Consider the following 19,609-nt stretch of genomic DNA (forward strand, 5'->3'; position numbering starts at 1 on the left):
GACAATTTCACTGCATGTTAGAATGCTTTTTTGAGTGTTTGGATTTCCACGCAGTTGAAAGTATACATCCTGTGGTAACATATCCCTGATGTAATTTGCAATGTCGTCAATTTCGTAAGATACAACAGGTAACTGTATTTCATTATCGGTCCCATCGCTTTTCAGGAAGCAGATCTTGCAGTTTTCTTCGTCAATGTTTGGTATGGCATTATACATTTGAAAATCTACGAGTCCGATACACCATTCTCCGTCTAAATCCAGAGGCGGGAAATGAACCGCCCGCAGCTCAGATGCGTGACCTGTCAAGGTAAGTGTTATCGACATGACTAATAAATTATCATCACTGCACATCCTTTAAGTAACAATTTTTATTTGTCAGCTAAATTTTTTTTTTTAGTTAAAAAGCGAAGACACAAGTGTCCGCAGTTTGTTTGATTAGGCATCTGTTCCGTTTCGTAATTGTAGAACAGTGTAGTGGTCCGGCCCAGGTACCGTCTAAGTTCAGGCGGAGGTCTCAAATTACCGAAACTGTCGTAGTAAGTAGCTTTTTTTCCAGACTTTATATACGCTACCCAGTGCGTGCCGCGACCTGCCGTCGTGTCTAAATTAATTATGGCGCATTCGTTGGTTTTTGGTTTGCTGGGTAAAGTGTCTCGCATAAACACGCCGCAGAAATTTGGTATTTTCAATTTGCGAGCGTACTTTATTATATCTACGTTGGTGAGCGGTCGTTTCGGCAGAGAACTTAGGATTTTCGTTTCTTTTTCATGCCTCGGCCTGATTTGTGAGGACGTAAGTACAGTCCTGCGCCGTTTTTTTTACCCATGGCAATGGCTTCCATGCTTGCATTATGTCGCTGTGCTTCTTTTAACTGCTTTCGCTCATTCTTCGAAGTGTTGACTGCCCGCACTATACCGCTCGTTGCACCGATGAGACCGCCGAGAGCACCCAATGCAGGCAAAAGCAAAGGAAGAAATCCTCCTATAATCTTCTTGTCGAGAGTCTGTAATTTTTGCTTGGCTTTTTGTATGCCTGCTCCAGTCTTGCGTTTGGTCTTGCGTGAGTTAGTCTTTGACTTGATGGAGCTGGGTCGACGAGCACCCAGTCCTAATTTGGTCTTTGCCTTCATGATTTTAGATACGCCCCAGGCCGCGATTTTTTCTCCTAGACCCGCGTGCGACGATTTACTAATATCTTCAGCTTCCTGTGCCAATATCTGATCTGCTCTGTGCCTAGATTCCAGATCCTTGCTGAGGGAATACGCAATATCGTGCTGCTTGCACTTTTCGTCGAGAGAATTAATTCCCACGTCACCGCGAGCTAACCTTTTAGCTAGTTTAGTCCCGGGGCCGCAATATCTGTATCCGGGAATGTGTAGCTCGAATGGCAGATTGTTTATCAGCGAGTTCACGAGTCCTGCACCGCTGTGTTTTTTGTTCTTACCTGTTCGAGTCATTACGCGCAACTGACCAGAAAGTATAAATGTGTTTGATTTTATACAATTTATTTAGTACAATGCAGGTCGTCAAGCAAGATGTTTGTTTGCCCGTGCGCATTACGCAAGACGATGAAACTAGCGGTCGCGAATCACGACATGGCTTACTGTTGCCTTCTGCTGTACGATGCATAATGGCGGGACCGTCAAACTGTGGCAAGACGTGCGTTCTACTGAGTTTACTGGAGGAGCCAAACGGTCTTCGATTCGAGAACGTTTACTTGTATTCCAAGTCGTTGCAACAGCCAAAGTACCAGCGCTTAGCAACTGTTCTACGCTCGGTGGAAGGACTGGAGTATTTTCCGTTTAGCGATAATACCGATGTGGTGTCTACCGACGAAGCAAAGCCTAATTCCGTGTTTGTGTTCGACGATGTAATGTGCGAGAAGCAGGGCATTATACAAGAGTACTTTTCCATGGGCAGGCACGCCAAGGTAGACTGCGTATACCTGTGTCAGACGTACAGTAGAATACCCAAACATCTCCTACGAGATAATGCGAATGTTATAGTGCTTTTTCGCATGGACGAACTTAATTTACGTCACGCCTACGACGACCACGTAAACACCGACATGTCGTTTCAGGAATTCAAAGACATGTGTTCCTTGTGTTGGAAAGACGAGCACGGATTCATAGTTATCGTAAAGGACTGGCCTCTATATAAGGGCAGGTACAGACGAGGTTTCGATCAGTTTATCGTCAAACATGAGTCATAGCATTTCAAAATTCGGTCGTAGCAGCAGACATACTGTATGCCCCGACTCTGATATCCGCAAATACATTTCGCTACTGTCTCAAAAAGTAGAAAGTGTGAAAAACGAAATATTAGAGTATCTCGTTGCCATCGACCAGCGTGTGGAAGCCTCGGATTCTCGCATTCGCGACATGATCGAAGTATCGAATGCACAAATACGTGACGATTTGAGGACTTTTCAAAATAGTCTGAAAGCATCACTATCTCACTTGTCAACTAATTCAGATTTTGCCACACACAAGAAAGAAGTTTATGCGAAGGAATAAAAAAGTATTTAAGGAGGTCTTGCAATAAGTTTTCAGCCAGTACAATGTCGGACCTGGCCAGTGACCTTCATCGAGCTATACAGTCTGTTCGTGAAAAATATTTACTTGCTAGACGAACCAGACTTGCACGTGAGATGGAAAATGAGGAGATATTTAAACCAATCACTAGTCGCCTCGACGAACTTAAAAACATGGAAGAACCAGCTATCATTGTGAAGACAGAAGTTGAAGATGAAATGCCAACTGTAAAGAAGAGAAAGTATGAACCAGATCGAGAAGAAGAAGACTTAACAAGTACAGAGACCATGCACAAGAAAAAAATACCGAAAAAGGGACATCAAGTGAATGCAATGGTCCGACCATACCTGACATCGTTTACGAGTCGGAATAATGACACGACCTACGGAGTACACAGAAAACATAATAAGTGGTTCCTCGGTGCTAAAGAAATAGACTTTCTACCAGGAAATATCGTTCGCGTAGAAGAGTTCAAAACGCGCGGGACTCCGGGTCTGTACGAATTGCTGTTTCGCAGGGAGCCTAAAGGATATTCTCACAAAGACTTACAAGAGTACAAAAAACTGCTAGAGCTAACCAATGCACATTTTCGCGATAACGATCCAGATAGTGGTGTATATAAAGACGTAGATCATGAAAAAATCGACATTCTCGCTAATCTCTTCAGTGAACTAACAATACATGGCGAAGGTTTAAAAAAGCTAGAAAGTGGTCAGATATTTGACTATGTATATTGGGACGATCCTAATGAATTAGTTGATCGCCTTAGAATTCTACATGCTTCGCTTAGCGTAGGAAACTATTCGCACATCAACGAAATAGTCTCCATACTTGAAGAACTGAGGGAAGCCGGCTACATACAATGAGTCGAACCGGAATCGCTCACGAACTTCATGCTCCTGCTAGACGAAAATACCTTCGTCGCAAAGTCATAGTTCGTGGAATTGATGATTTATTCCAGGCGGACCTTGTTGAGATGATACCGTATTCCCGATTGAATAAAGGTTTCAAGTACATGTTGACAGTCATCGATGTTTATAGCAAGTTCGCTTGGGCTAGACCTGTCAAATCAAAGACTGCAACTGACGTAGCCAAGGCCATGAACAATATTTTGCGTGATGGACGTGTACCGTCGCACCTGCAAACGGACCTCGGGAAAGAATTCTACAATGCATCCTTCAAGGCTTTGATGAAGAAGTATGGCATCAAACACTACTCTACATTTAGTAACGTCAAAGCCTCCGTTGTCGAAAGGTTTAACAGAACTTTGCGATCCAAGATGTGGCGGCAGTTCACGGCTAACGGGAATTACAAGTGGCTTGACATATTGCCGAAACTAATAAACGAGTATAATTCCACGGTGCATTCTACCACGAAAATGAAGCCAAAGGACGTAAGGGACAATTGTCTGCTTCGAACAGTGTTTTCCAACACGAAGAAGAAAGATCCACGAAAGCGTAAAGCTAACGTCGGTGACATTGTGCGAATCTCCAAGCAGAAAGGTATCTTCGAGAAAGGTTTCACTGCGAACTGGAGTCCCGAACTTATCCGTGTGACACATGTTCGTGAATCAGAGCCTAGGACCTACTACCTCGAAGATTTGGACCACAAACCTATCCGTGGCGGCTTCTATGCCGAAGAGATTCAGCCTACGTTGTATCCCGATATGTACTTGGTGGAGAAGATTATAAAACGAAGAAATGGACTGTCCTACGTCAAGTGGTGGGGCTTTCCACCTCGCTTTAATTCGTGGGTGGCAGATGCAGACATCGAGAAATCCACAAAACTTTAGTAATTTGTCTGTGTATGTTTTTTGTACTTGTAGTAGTGTAGAATTTATGTAATAAAAGTTTTTTTAAAAGAACTTGCGGTGTTTTTTATTTTCTCAAACCTGACACTTTAGTGGTTCCTTTTTAAAATATTAAAGTTTTTTTTTATCGGCCAGTGATCGAACCAAGGACCTTAGTCGATCCAATTAATCAGTATATAGATTACAAATTTATTTAATGAATTTTGGAACTTTTCCCGAATTTCTAGCTAAATAATTACGTATTTTCAAGATGGCGGCCAAATTTCAAGATGGCGGGAACCTCAGTAATAATAAATGATTACTGCACTCTAGCGGATAAGAACTAAACTAACATGGCGTCAGCGCACTCTAGCCGCCGATACAATGATGATGGCTTCCAACATCGAAGACAAGATGGCGGTCATGATGTCATACTAGATGTCGATGTTATATGTACATGGTAAAAAGTGGTGGGGGCCAGTCTGCCTGCGTCCATTGTGAGGGAAGGATCGGTCGCCATTTTTAATTTTTTGACCTCGTCGGGTTCGAACCGAGGACTCCGAGCTCCGTGTCATTAATGTATATTTTTTATAAATAATTTATTAAAATTTTATTATTTGAATTTTTTTATAATTTTTAAAATTTTTATCATTAAAATCGGATAATAAATAAAAAAGTTAAAGATGGCGGGCGTAACGGAAATTGCAACGGTGACGTCATAATTCAAAATGGAGGAAAACAAAATGGCGGAAAGTTCGAGAAAACAAAATGACGTCATCCAAGATGGCGGATCCAAGATGGCGGATACAAAATGGCCGCCGGGGTCAAGGTCAAAGGTCAAGGTCATCCAAAATGGCCGCCGTGACGTCACAATCCAAGATGGCGGACAGACAATCACAATCCACACAATCCACACCCTGACGCCTGTGCCAGAACATACTAACCTATACTACTCACAGACTGATGAAGCCTGTTCGTCTGTGCTGTCGTCGACGTGGTTTCCAGCATGTCTGTTTTGTCACTTCGCTGGGTTCACCTGTGCGTCTCTGTGTTGCTGTGTTGTCGCTGCGTCGTCCAAGGTAGTTTATTTACTATTATTGTTGCTACTGTTTCACCGTTGTTAGCCCATTTTGTCTGCCTGTGCTGTAATAATGTTTTGACTAATTCCTTCCACGGAGTTTTCCGTGATGTCAATGTTTTTAATTTTTGACTTCACCTAATTTTGGCTTGTTTTTTGTGTATTTGCAAATTTTTCTCTTTGGTCCGTTACTGAAGTTTCTTATGACGTACAGTGTAATAAACAATGGCGTATGTACAAAGCTACATCTTGTATCAGTGTTTGATGTTTGAATTCTGTTTATTTAATGACGATTACAAAAGTGCATAAGGTTTTAAGACTGGAAACGTTGCAATATTGTTGCAAATAACTGGTGGGGTACCATCGTGCAGCCAGGCTAGGAACACGGCCAGTATTTTCCAAAGTCACTCAGCATGTTCACTGTCATGTGAGTCCCCGGGGGGGGGGGGGGGGGGGGCGAGGACTACTTCTCTCGAGAGAAAGCTCCTGGTGACTTCCACACGTCGTGCTTGACTGGAGCGAGCTATTGCCGGTTGTTGATGCTTGGTACAAGCACGACCCTTTCTGCATCTTACATTTCGTTTGCTTCATTTTTACTTACATGATAAAAGATCCGGCAGAACTCTCAATGAATTAAAAATAGGCATATTGTTGAGTTGTGTGTAAATGATATATATTTTACAAATGGTTTGGCTTTTAGTTAAAGTAGCCTAATTAACAATGGATATTTTTAGGGTGAATAGAGAATGTTAGCAATTATTTTGTGATTTGTGGTGAAAAAATTCTGTAAAATCTTAAAGAACTAAAAACAATTATGCTAGTTTTTAAATATTTCCCCGGGGATGATGACCCGGACACGTGGGGGATTTCCACACCCCTACCCCCGGCACGCCTTGCCCCCCCAGTTGATAGCAGAAATTACGCCTCTGTGGCGCGGATACGTCGATTGCACAATACACGCATTACTCTGTAACCTCTTGACCCTACTAGAACCTGGATTCTCAGGTGAATGTAAATTTGAAAACACTAAGACCGGGTTTTTGAACTACGCAAGAAAGACCTCGATGCAATACCACAACACGCAACCACTCCAAGAATATCACTGTTGTTTATAAAGTTCGAAAGTCACAAGACGTTACCACCCTAAAACTTGAAAGGTCAAACAGTAGAAAATTTTCAATGACTTATTTTAATAATCATACTTATTTGTCTTGTAAACTTATGAAATTATCCATAATTTTATTTATAAGTGTTTAACTGCAAAAGAGAATAAGCTATAACGTTATTTATATAATAAAAACACACAATGGCCTGCTGCGTCTTTAAAATATTCGGAATTCTTCGCTTCAAATATGTAAGGTGAAAACGCAAGCAGAAACGCAAACATTTGAAAGTTTGCCGATGCTTGCTTTGCGTATTAGAGTCTTGAGTAGTTTATAAAAGAGTATTTGAAAACGTCATTACTGAAATTTTTAGGTCTTGCGTTTCTTGAGTAGTTTATAAACCCGGATTTAAGCCTTTGGATCGCGGCTTTACTTATATCTAAGTTACAGGTACCTACAGTCTTGAGGTGGAATCTAACATGCCATGTTGAATTTTATTTCATTTTATTGTCAATACTATTAGTTAAAAAATTTTCAATAAATTAAACAATATACATCTCTTGTATTTGTTGTTCTGTGACAAATATTTTCAAGGGATATGTAAGCACTGTGATGTAAAAAGTCGCCCAAGTAATAAAAAAAAATCCTTTCGGCACAGCCTACAGACGTAGGTAGATTTCAAAGTAAATATTTATTCTGGAAATATTTTGGAAACTTCTATAAACTTCTGGAACATTTTAAGAACTTAATGTACATAACATATTAAGTTTTCCAATATTACAAAATGATCGATTAAATATTTGCTCAATTTCCATGCAGCGAAAATATTACGAATATTTATAACTCAATGTATCCACCATTGAATAACTTAGATCGAATTTAATATTATATGCCAACTACGGTAATTATTTAATTTTTTGACCTTCAAACACTATTTTTCATCTCTTGCACTAATAAATTGGTCGTAAAAAATTTGCTTTGCATCAAGGTTTAAGATAATATTAAGATGGTTTACAATAAATTCGAACGAATTTGAAACTAATAAAGTTAAAATTTTTTTTTTCTAAATTTCAACCCCGTTTTTTACGGAAATAATTCGATTAATCAAAAATTGTTTCTACCAAAGTTTTAGATGAAGTATAGGATTCATAAAATATATTATAATGGATTTGATAGTTTTCTATTAAAACGTAATAAACATTTTTACTTTCAAACCTTGTTATTTCCACCCCTTGCAGTAATGGTTGGTTAGATAAAAATTTATTATGACAATAGTTTGTTTTAGTCAATATTTAGTCAGTTAAACAAAAATAAGAATGGATTCTGTAGTGTACATGGTAGGGAAGTTTTATTTATTTTCTGAATTTAACATCAGGTTTCATCAACTGCTTGCAATAATGGTGTGTATTATCAAAACTTGTAACAGACAAAAGTTTTAGATAAAAATTATAATATTTACTAACAAATTGAACGGATTTTATCGTGTGCCTAATAAGGGAGTTATACATTTTGGTCATTCAACCCCTATTTTTTCCACCCCTTGCAGTCATTGTAGGTCGTATAAAAATATTTTTCAGACAAAAGTTGTAGAAAATAATTCAAGGTTTTACAATAAATTATAACGTATTTGATAGTGTACATTGTACGTAAGTTATGCATTTTTTTTTAAACGATACCCTGTTTATTCCAACCCCCTGCAGCAATGGCTCATATTATCAAAATTGTTTCAGGCAAAAGTTTTAGATGAAAATTACAAGATTTACAAACAATTTGAACGTATTCGATTGTTTCCTTACTAAGGGAGTCACGATTTTTTTTTTTGCCTTTCAACCTTTGTTTTTCCTACCCCTAACAGTAATGGTTGATCGTATAAACATTGTTACAGATACAAATTTTAGATAATATTAATACGGTTTACAAACAAATGGAATGCATTTAATAGTGTGTATAATTTTTTTTATCTTTCAAACACTTTTAATTTCCATCCCTTGCAGTAATGGACGGTCAAATAAAAATATTTTCGGACTAAAGTTTTAGAAAATATTTTTTATGTTTTATAATAAAAAAATGAATTTAAAGTGTACAAGGTACGGATTTTATGCATTTTTGTTATTTTAAAACACTTCCCTCAACCTCTTGCAGCAATGGTTCGTCCTATCAAAAATTATTTCAGGCTAAACGAATTCGACTGTGTACCTACGGACAGAGTTATGATTATTTTTGTCCTCCAACCCTTGTTTTTTCCTCCCCTTACAGTTATGATTGGTCGTATAAAAAATAATTTTAGACAAACGTTTTTGCTATTACTCCTACGAGTTATATTACTTAGTGATGTGATATTTTCTTTATTATGGGTGTTAAAGCGATTTTTATAGTTTTCAATAAACCTTCCCCATTTCTACCTCTTTGGTCGAAAATTGCCCATTAACGAACTCGACTAAGATTTCCACAACTAGATTTTATGTATTAGTTTGGAAGAAATTTGTGAAAAACTACGGCAGTTAAATGTAGATACAAACATTTGAGTTGATGATGGTTTTGGGATCTATGGACCATGAAACTAAAAACTACAAAACAATTCCGGAACCACATTATGGTAACGGTTAAAATAGGTAGCATTTCTTCGAAATATATCTAAAAGAGTGCGTGTAACCAGTACAAGTGATAGAAGTGAAACCTCTTTGGTAATTATAACCTCAACTTTTAAGTATATCGCAAGGGGTAAAACGGCAGAGAGAGAGAGAGAGAGAGAGAGAGAGAGAGAGAGAGAGAGAGAGAGAGAGAGAGAGAGAGAGAATATAAAAAATAAGACAACTTTAAAAATAAACACGAATTAATCAAATTATTACTCACTTTAAAATAATATCAAACCCTGTTGTTTTTCCCTCTGCCCACATACTCCCTACAGTCGGGGTGGTGTCAGACGCAGGCGGGTCCCTACCGCCGTGACCCGCCTATCCCTGCAGCATGGCGGGGTTCAACCTGAGCCGCACGCCACCACGTGGAGCCCGCTCAAGGGAACGAGTATTCTGCGCCGTCCACAACCTATTCTCCTGTCATTTTAGCGTCAGAAACGTTTCAAAACAATGTAAACGGCCTACAAATTGTTCTTGAATCGCGCCCAAAGAAGTTTCACTTGAACAACTACACACATGATATGAAATGTGGTAAATGCAGAGGGACAGGAGGGCGAGCGGCACCTGGAAGCTGTTGACGACGAGCTGGCCCAGCACGGTGCACAGGGTGTTGTACATGCCCACGTTGATGCCGTAGGCCAGCAGGTGCAGGCGGTAGCTGCTGTTGGCCAGCAGGCGCCGCAGCGAGCCGCCGAAGTCTGCTCCCGGGCCCCCGCCCCTCTGCCGGGCCTGCGCCACGCTCGGCGGCAGCGGCGGCTCGCTCCTGAAGACTGCGCACCACACCGCACACCCCTCAGACAAGCCTCAGATGTACATCAAGTTCTGTCCCTGCCCGAACACGCCCGAATATTCACCTTCGGCCAACCTCGGGATTTGTTTCATTTTGCGCAGGAAAGTCGGTTAGGTTAGCTACATTAAAACACTTTAAAACACTACGGGCTGTTAGTTAGGTTAGTATAGCTACTTTAAAATAAACAGAGAAATATAAATATATATATATAAATAAACCCGAGGTTGGCCGAAGGTGAATGTTCGGGCGTGTTCGGGCAGGGACAGAACTTGATGTAGGTACATCTTAGGCTTCCCGCATACACACGTGAACTACACTCCGCGGCCTGGCCCTCGGACCACGAGGCGCGCTACAGCCGTGATGACAGGACAGTCTGTGACGCGGTGGCTGGCTCGGATCAGTTGCTAACGCGGACAGCACAGTCAGCGACCACTGTCGTCATTGCCGGTAGCGAGCCGCCCGGTCCGCATGCCTGTCTGTGCCTGTCTGTGCCTGTCTGTGCCTGTCTGTGGCGTCGATCCAGGGGGCTCGCAAGGTGCCGCCCATCACCTCTTGGCATGTGTCTGTGTGTACGTTTTTGATGTGTGTTTGGTACTTAGCGTGAACTCTTGTATATAGAACTGTGTTGTGAGTTGACATTGTGGCACTTGTACCGGGCCAAGTGATAGACACAGTTTAAATCACCCGCGCCCCAGCTTTTTACAGTTGGCACCATGTTGGAGCACTGCAAGGGTTGGCGTTCATAAATCGTGAGAGTGGCATCCCTGCAGTGAGAAACAAAAAAAAAACAGTCTTCGTTTTCATGATGGCGGTAGGTCGCAATGGTGCGGGCTGATGCTATCGTGTAATTTATGTTGCATCGTCGGTTAAAACCATCTCGATACAGTCCACATATGTTTGTCATCATTAACAATGTGTTTGGGAGTAAATGATTCTGGAGTCTGTGGCAGGGGGTGGCTGTGGTGGAGTGCTGGTGGATGAGTGTGGTGGAGTCACGAGATCCGCCAGGGCCCCCGCTGAGCGCCAGCCAGTCTGCTAGTCGAGCTGGAGTGGTCTGTGTCGGCCGCTAGGTACCGTGTCGCGGTGTTGTTTGACCAACCACACGCTCCGCTCCCGGTTCAAGCACCGTTCCTCAGTGTTTCCTCTGAACACCTGCACGCCAACAATCGGGATTTCCTTCCGGACCCGAGCTCGCTAGTTGTAACAATACAATAGAATCCCATGAAAACCTTTCGTTATACAGATAAATACGAATAAAACAATAACTTATTAAACTTACAAAAACCTAGATCCTGAGTCGAAGAAAACCTGAATTTAAAACTTTATCATGAAATTGTTCGGGGAAAAAAACTGTATTTTATTTGGTTTAATGCTGTGTGGTTGGCAGTGTCAATATGTTGTGGGGTAGTTCAGAGAAAACAACAGGGAATTATTTTTAATGAATATCTAAAATAATGGAAGAAATAAGATGAAATAAATGATTTATTTTAATAACGTCCAGTTCCATGTCATATTTTTATGTTTACGTCCCACACGGTTAAAATTGCCGAGTTTTTGGGTGGTTCCAATTTCACAAAAAAGCTAGCAAAATTGCATTTTTAACGTTTTTGTGCAGTATGGATAAGGATATTGAAATGGAATATAAGACAAACATTTTAGTTTTAGGGTCAATTTCACTGGCTTCTATGTGATATGATTCAATTTATTTCAGGAAATAAATTAATTTTACTCTGGTCTTTTAAAATCATCAGAATTTATAACGACCCCGATGTCGATGCTGTTTAGCTCAATTTAGTTATTAATTCGTTAGTTCATTCATCCATCCACTGGTGCCAGGCACATACAGGCTAATAACACACGCATGTGTGCCAAGAAGAGAGGTCGCATCACTAGTTTGTTATGGCTAGTATTATTAAGGCCAAGTCAGATATTTATAAAAAAAACATTAACTACACTATTTATTTAAGAGTTAAGGGATTACGTTAATCAACCCGTTACGTAATGCCATGCCAAATATGATATATTTAGGATGATTGACTTTGAGTACGTAAGTTTATAATTATAAGTTTTTGAAACGTTGAATAATTTATTCAAACTATAAACCAGAGAAAGTATAACATGGAAATGGCGTAGCGATAACTTTTGTATGATGTCTGAAATATAGACCAACATAATAATATGCTGGAGAAAAAATATCCAAAAGGAAATATACTGTTTCCGAGTTAATTTTCTTATCACAGCGTACTTTTCAAGTGTTCAAAGAAAAAAAAAAGCCCAGAGAAATTGCGTTTTTTTTTTTGAGCTCACTCTAACCCTTCGGTGAGTTTAGTAAATACGATTTCCTAGGATAATACACCGAGTCCAACTTTTCACTCCAGAACTGTGTAAGAAGTATCAGTTTGAATTTTTCCCTTCACTCCTGATAAAGGTCTTGTTTATAAACTATGCAAGAAGCGCAATAACGCAAGGAAGCAATATGCAACTAAAGTAAGAAAATCACGGACGTTTATAAAGCACGTCACTTACAAGACATCACCAAAATTTCAACTTGAATATGTAAAACCAATAATATTATTCTCTTTTAATTATTTATTAAGTAAAACTATCAGTAATTTGTTTAAAAGTGTTCCTGTTTCACTAAACGAAATTTTAAAAATTGAAAACGTGATGCATGTAATCAAAATAATACCGTCGCCTTAAAAAAAAAGTCTGCGTCTTAAAAAGTGTTTACAAACGGGTCTTTTAAAACGTGGTTATTTAACATTTTTTGCTTCTTGCCTAGTTTATAAACCCGTCCTAAGAGTTTCTCTAAACGCAGTGAAATGGTGGCTGGTTAGCACCATAGACCTATTATAGTCTTCTGTGCACATGTCCAAACACCGACCTACGTTCGGCCAATACAACTGTCGAACACGTGTGTCACTGTGGTCGCAAATGGAAGCTTGACGAGGTTATGAAAGCTCGTTTAACTCTGTATGTTTCAGTTTCAACCAACTCACAGGCGTACGCAGTGATGATTGGAAAGGCGGAAGGTTTTTTTTCTTAGTTTTAAATATAAATCTCCTTTCACTTACATTAAATAAAAAAAAAATTGGTTGTTTGTAAAGTCGGTTTACGGACGATAGTTTAACGTGACAACGTCATAACAAAACATTGATGAAATTATTGCATACTTTTATGAATAAAATTGAATCATATTTATTGATTTATCACTATTTCGTATGGATAAAAAGAAGGAGTTAAATGAAATCTGCAATTTAATTGATAAATTTACTTTTATTTGCACTCATTAATTCAAATATGTTCATTACTTGAACGAAGAGATTATTTTAACTATAACTTTTATACATGTTGGCTATTTAACTTCTTCCAATCTGTGTTATTCTGTTAAGGATAGGACGATGATAGGAAAAGTAGGAAACGAATGGGAGTGTTTAAAGTTTAATGTGCCTCGAAAAAGTCAAATCGATGGTTGTTCCAATCGAGTGGAAGAGAGATAGATGCGGCGCAAGCGTACAATGAGCGTAACGGAACACAGATTAACGGGACAATGTGCGTAATGGGACACTTTTTTTCGTGCGTGCAGCCGGCGTTCATCGATTTATTAGACGTTGTCACGTCAAAAAACCATACAAGAACAGCGGGAAAAATGGTTCCATTACGTCCTATCCCCTTTCCGAAATGAATTCTGCGCACGCCTGTGACAGCAGTGTGTTCGCCGCGAGAGCGCGGGTAGATGAAGAGGAGGGGCAGCGGCACTCACAGAGCAGCGCGACGACGAAGGCGCAGGAGGTGACGCCGGCCACGGTGTAGAACATGCGGGACAGGTCCCGCCCCACGGCCGCCGCGTCCAGGCCGCCGTCTGCGAGCCGGTGGGTGCCCACCGCCAGCGGGATCAGCAGGAACCCCAGCGAGATGCCGAGCTGCGAGCCGCGCGCACCACACACCACACACCTCAGCTGCGCCCTCCTGCTCCCTCTCGGCCGACCGAACAACAGGAGTGCCCAGCACGTCATGGCCTCCACATTCGACTACCGGCCCTGGACCCAGGATCGCAGACGGCACCTCCACCCCCCCTTACAATTTCACAGTCACGTGCTACATTAAAATTGCATGCTTATATCTTACCTACACTCTTTTTAGAATATGTTATTTAACCTGAAATTACAGGATAAAATTATGGTTACTATTTTATAAGTCCAAATTAAACTTTATTTATAAAATTATTTTACTTTAAAATAACCACAGTGTGAATGTATATTTATTTCACACACTGATATAAAAATAAACGGGCCCTGGACCCAAGGGTCCACCCAGCCCCACCCTTGTGGGGGCCGTGAAATTATGTTAACCCTGAATGTGTGACATTTCCCCCTAGACCGGAATTATCATTGCCTGCGTTTGTAAGGTTAAGCTTCGGCCACACAGAAAGCTACGCTATGTTCGCTATGTTCGCGATGTTCGCGATGTTCGCTATGTTTGCTGCGCGAGGTGGCCACACAGAATAGTGAAGTTTGCGATGTCGGCGAGGCGCATGCCGTGGGATTAGAGTGATGATTCCGACGAGGATGATATTCTGTTGGCTCTCACAGTATGCGAACGAAAAAAGAAATGGGTTCATGAAGTGAATCTCAAAAGAAATGAATTTGGTGAATTTCATCATTTAATGAAGCAGTTGCGTGCGGACGAGGCCAAATTTATTGAAAACTTTAAAATAAATACAATTCAGTTTGATAGCTTATTATTGCTAATCAAGAATAAAATTGAGAAGAAGAATTTAAATTACAGGAAAAGCATTAGAGCAGAAATTTAATTTGATCATTAACTGAATAACTAATAAATTGCAATTACACCTAACCTGGTTTATTAACCTCTTTGGAAATCAAATCCCAGGCATTATCGCGCATGTTCTGCTTTCTATAATCTTCTATTGATTTTTTCCATAAACATGGATATTTTCATACTTCTTCAATAAAATTTTCCGTTGACATTATACTAATAATGTAAACACTGAAGAGGGTACCTACAGCACAATTCCGCGCGAAAACAGATGTTTTTGTTTATCTGCGCATGCGCGAAGTCAGCGACGTTTTAGAAAAATAGCCGAGAACCAAACACCTGGCGACGTCGCCAACATTGCGCACATAGCGAACATAGCGAACACAGTTTTGTGTGGCCAGTGGCACCTGAGATGCAGCTGGCTATATTGTGATCGCGTAGCGAACATCGCGAACATAGCGAGCATAGCGCTCTGTGTGGCCGTAGCTTTATAGTTCTTCAGGCGCCTTGAGGGTGAAATTTTAATATGCACCTGAAATGCAATGTAATAAGCACGCATCACACAGTGGGAAGTTGACAGGTTAAAAGTCCTACGCGCATGCATGCAGAAACTGCTGTAGTTACGAGCCGAAGTCCTCAATATGGCGGATACAGGTGCGGCCACATGCACCCGCGGATGTGTCGCGTATATCGCGGGATGTACTGAGCGCATTGGTGTGCCAAAGTAAACGTTACGGTAGTGAAACTATCCTGGAATACATTTTGTAAACTAAAATAGTCATAACAAGATATAATATAAACTTAAAATAAACCCTATGATTTGTAGACAGGAAAATTGTGTTGGGACGAAAACGGAGTCAAAACATTTTGTTGATTCTCAAAAGAAAAAAAAAATGGAGTTATTAGGTAGATTTAGAAGAAATACTACCAATTGTAGCGATTACTATGGTGCGACTTTCGGAATTTTTTTATATAGTTTTTCGTTTCATGGTCCATATACCCCAAAACCACCGTCAAATCAAAAGTATATATATATGTATATATAACAATATTGCGGACACGATAACTGCCGCAATTTTTCAAAAATCTCTTCCAAACTAATATATAAAATCTAAATGTGAGAAATCTCGGTCGAATGGCCATTTCCGACCAAAGAGGTAAAAATGAAGGTTTGTTGAAAAATAGAAAAATGCTGTAACTCCTATAATAAAGAAATTATCACATAGTTTGAAATATTATAACTCGTATGAGTAATAGCAAAAACTTTTGTCTAATATTATTTTTGATGCGACCAACAATAACTGCAAGGGGTGGAAAAAACAAGGGTTGGAGGACAAAAAAAAAATCATAACTCTGTCCATAGGTACACCATCAAATTGGTTCACTGTGTTTGTAAATGTTATAATTTTTGTTATCTTTAAAAGATTTGTGCAATGGGAGTGCATGACTTGATGTAAGTTTTTGGACATACGCCATTGCTAAGAACTTTTTCTGTTGAAGAAAAACTAATAAATAAAATAAATAAATAAAAATAAAAATACTCAAAAAAAGATACAAAAAACACACAAAATTAAGCAAACAATTGCTGTTGTCAACAAGGATATGAACACCACAAAATATTCCGAAACAGGAATATGGTCAGCAAACAAAGAAAAAACAAAGAAAAATGTACTAAGAGAACGAAAAAATCCCCACAAATGATGACAACACAAAAATATTGAAACCCAAAATAATTCAGCACAACAGTTGAAGCGAGACAAAAAACATGACAAAACGAAAAAACAAACAAATACAATAGTTTTACCTAAACAGTTTTGCTCGCCTTGTTTCTGTTTAGGTAAAACTATTGTATTTGTTTGTTTTTTCGTTTTGTCATGTTTTTTGTCTCGCTTCAACTGTTGTGCTGAATTATTTTGGGTTTCAATATTTTTGTGTTGTCATCATTTGTGGGGATTTTTTCGTTCTCTTAGTACATTTTTCTTTGTTTTTTCTTTGTTTGCTGACCATATTCCTGTTTCGGAATATTTTGTGGTGTTCATATCCTTGTTGACAACAGAAATTGTTTGCTTAATTTTGTGTGTTTTTTGTATCTTTTTTTGAGTATTTTTATTTTTATTTATTTATTTTATTTATTAGTTTTTCTTCAACAGAAAAAATTCTTAGCAATGGCGTATGTCCAAAAACTTACATCAAGTTATAATTTTTATCTAAACCTTTTGTCTGAAACAATTTTTGATAAGATGAACCACTGCTTCAGGGGGTTAAAAAAACAAGTGTAAAATAAAAAAAATGCATAATTTCCGTAAAGTGTACACTATCAAATTCGTTCTAATTTATTGTACAACATTGAATTATTATCTACAAATATTGTCTAAAATATTTTTTTCATAGGATCTACAATGAATGCATGGGGTGGAATAAACAGGGGTTGAATGACAAAAATTTCGTAATTCCCATAGTTGTGTGCCGTCTAGTATTTTTGGCACAATTATAATTAGAATTTTTTTTTTTCAACTTAAATAATGTCTCCAATCATTCCTAAGCTGCATGAACTTAAACTTGTTCCTCCTCGTGTACACTCCCATCCAACTTTTGTCAGACTCGTCTCCACAAATTTTCCCAGCTCTAGATCTGATTGTTGCTACTATTCAGTGACCCAGCAGGGCGATCCTTTTAGTCCCGCCTTGGCGCACGGACGTCTCCTGTGATTCCCCTCCGATTAGTGACGAGAACTGCTAGGCCCTGCAAGCTCCCAGGACGGGGCAGTTCCTAGACCTCGCCTGACGCGAGCATTGACGCCTGACTCATTGACATGATCGCGAATCATTTCGTCAAAGTATAGTCACACCTCCGGGTCTTGTAGACCACCTTTCCCACTGACATCCAAGTTTTCCTGGGAACACCACCCCCGGGGCTTTGACCGGCCAGGCTCGGCCTGTCCCCAAGGCCACGACACGAGTCCCAAATGCACATGCTTATGCCATCTAGCGGTAGTTTTGCGAATCACTTCCCCTGGGAGTTTGAACGCCCGCGGAAAGCCTGCCCTATGGCGTCTCCCGCAGTAACCAGTTCACGTAGTTACTTTTAGGCCACCAGAGAGCTGGCTTAGTCTGTCCCATAAGCCCAATGCTGCTCCCAGCTGCCCCGAGCGAGTCGATCTTTACTTGGTTCAGCCACACCTCAGTTGATCGCGCTGACATCGGACAGTACCACCACCAACTTCGAGATATCCAAGTTTGCCTTCCTCGACAAGTTACTCGGTAATGTTCGGAACCTTTCGGTTCAAAAGCCGAAGACTCCCCCCCCCCTTTTTCTTCCGTTAACATCGCTTTTAATTACGAGTCTCGGCCGTCCCTAACTTACTGCACTGCGCGCCGCTATTCAGGACAGACTGCATAGAACCAGACATCATCGGGACGCCTCACCGTGTTGTTCTCTTAAGATGTGATCAGATTAGACAAGGGATGTTCCCACCATAGTAGTGTTCAGGCCTTAAGTCAGTCCACGTAAATCTAGCTAAAGTAGTCATGTGTAAGTCATCGTAGATTTTTTTTTTTTTTTTTAGAATCATGGATTATCTGCGTCGCGCTCGCCTGTTCAAGTTCAACCATCGGGCAGACCCTGGAAGACATCATCCTGTTTGGTGAGTTTTTAGCACCACCCCTCCCCCACCTGTCATCGTAACTAAAAGGAAGGAATTTTCTGCCTATTCCACCTACTGTCTGTGATTCAGTCCTAAACATATGTGTTTGGATCTGTTCACAGACAGGGACCAAGCAACACAGTACAAGTGCTGGACCCAGGCACCGAGTACCGAACCCGGGTACTTTACCAAGGACCGGATCAGCTTCCATCGGGGCAGATGACCCAGATCCTCAGACATCTCGTCAGCTGTCCCACTACATACACCAATCTCCAAAACTCCAACCTTTCAATTTTTTTTAACGTTTTTCGGACTAGCATCTAACCACGACGTTTCTTCGATCTGAAATCAAGAACCTCACTACGATAATTTAATGTGTTTACTTATTACGAACTTTAATTAAAAATTGTTAAATCTACTTATGTTAGTTCTCTAATAAGGGCTGGCCCATTCTTGTATTAATGTAATCTCAATTCCATGTTGTATATGCTTTCTGTTAATTAACTCACACGATGTAGCTCTATATTATGACAAATAACCACAAGTAAAATAAAAACAGAGAAACCAACGCCTGGACGAAATCATTGTTTTACCTTCTGGAACCAAAATATCAACTCGTTCCCCTCAGTAATCAGGCGAGAGTGATGAGGCGGGACAGTTGTCACACTTTAAATTCGTTTAAATTTGTTTGTAAATATTATAATTTTTATGTAAAACTTTTGTCTGTTACAATTTTTGATAATGCACACCATTATTGCAAGGGGTTGATGAAACCTGATGTTGAATTCAGAAAATAAATAACACTTTCCTACCATGTACATTACCGAATCTATTCTTATTTTTATTTAACTTTCTAATTATGGACTAAAACTATTATTAAAATACATTTTTTGTACCAACTGTTACCGTAAGGTGTGTAAATAACAAGGGTTGACATAAATAATGAATACTTTTTAAAACAGATATACTATCAAATCCATAATAATTTATTTTATGAATCCTAAACTTCGTCTTAAACTTAAGCTGAAACAATTATTTTTGATAAAACAAATCATTCTGGTAAAAACAGGGGTTGAAATAAAAAATAATTCAAAACTTTCTTAGTATCAAATTTGTTCTAATTTATTGTAAACCATCTTAATATTATCTTAAACCTTGGTGCAGAGCCAATTTTGATACGACCACGTAAGTGCAAGGGATGAAAAATAGTGATTGAAGATCAACAAATTAAATGATTACCTTAGTTGGGATATAATAT

General features: G+C 39.6%; 1 protein-coding gene across 4 annotated transcripts in view; it reads right to left on the reverse strand.

Annotated features, from left to right (window-relative positions):
* The window catches only part of LOC134541668 (uncharacterized MFS-type transporter C09D4.1-like), a 92,913-nt gene that overhangs the window by 10,900 nt on the left and 62,404 nt on the right, over positions 1-19,609 (reverse strand). For 2 of the 4 annotated variants that reach the window (XM_063385282.1, XM_063385280.1), the window contains 2 exons: positions 13,693-13,852; positions 9,704-9,909 (listed from right to left, as the gene is read on the reverse strand). In XM_063385282.1, coding sequence (XP_063241352.1) covers positions 9,704-9,909; positions 13,693-13,852 — 366 coding nt within the window. The remainder of the gene's footprint in view (positions 1-9,703; positions 9,910-13,692; positions 13,853-19,609) is intronic. The other 2 variants (XM_063385283.1, XM_063385281.1) reach the window with 1 other exon arrangement.

This window comes from Bacillus rossius (genome assembly GCF_032445375.1).
Source record: "Bacillus rossius redtenbacheri isolate Brsri chromosome 4 unlocalized genomic scaffold, Brsri_v3 Brsri_v3_scf4_1, whole genome shotgun sequence".
Classification (NCBI taxonomy): Eukaryota; Metazoa; Arthropoda; class Insecta; order Phasmatodea; family Bacillidae; genus Bacillus; species Bacillus rossius.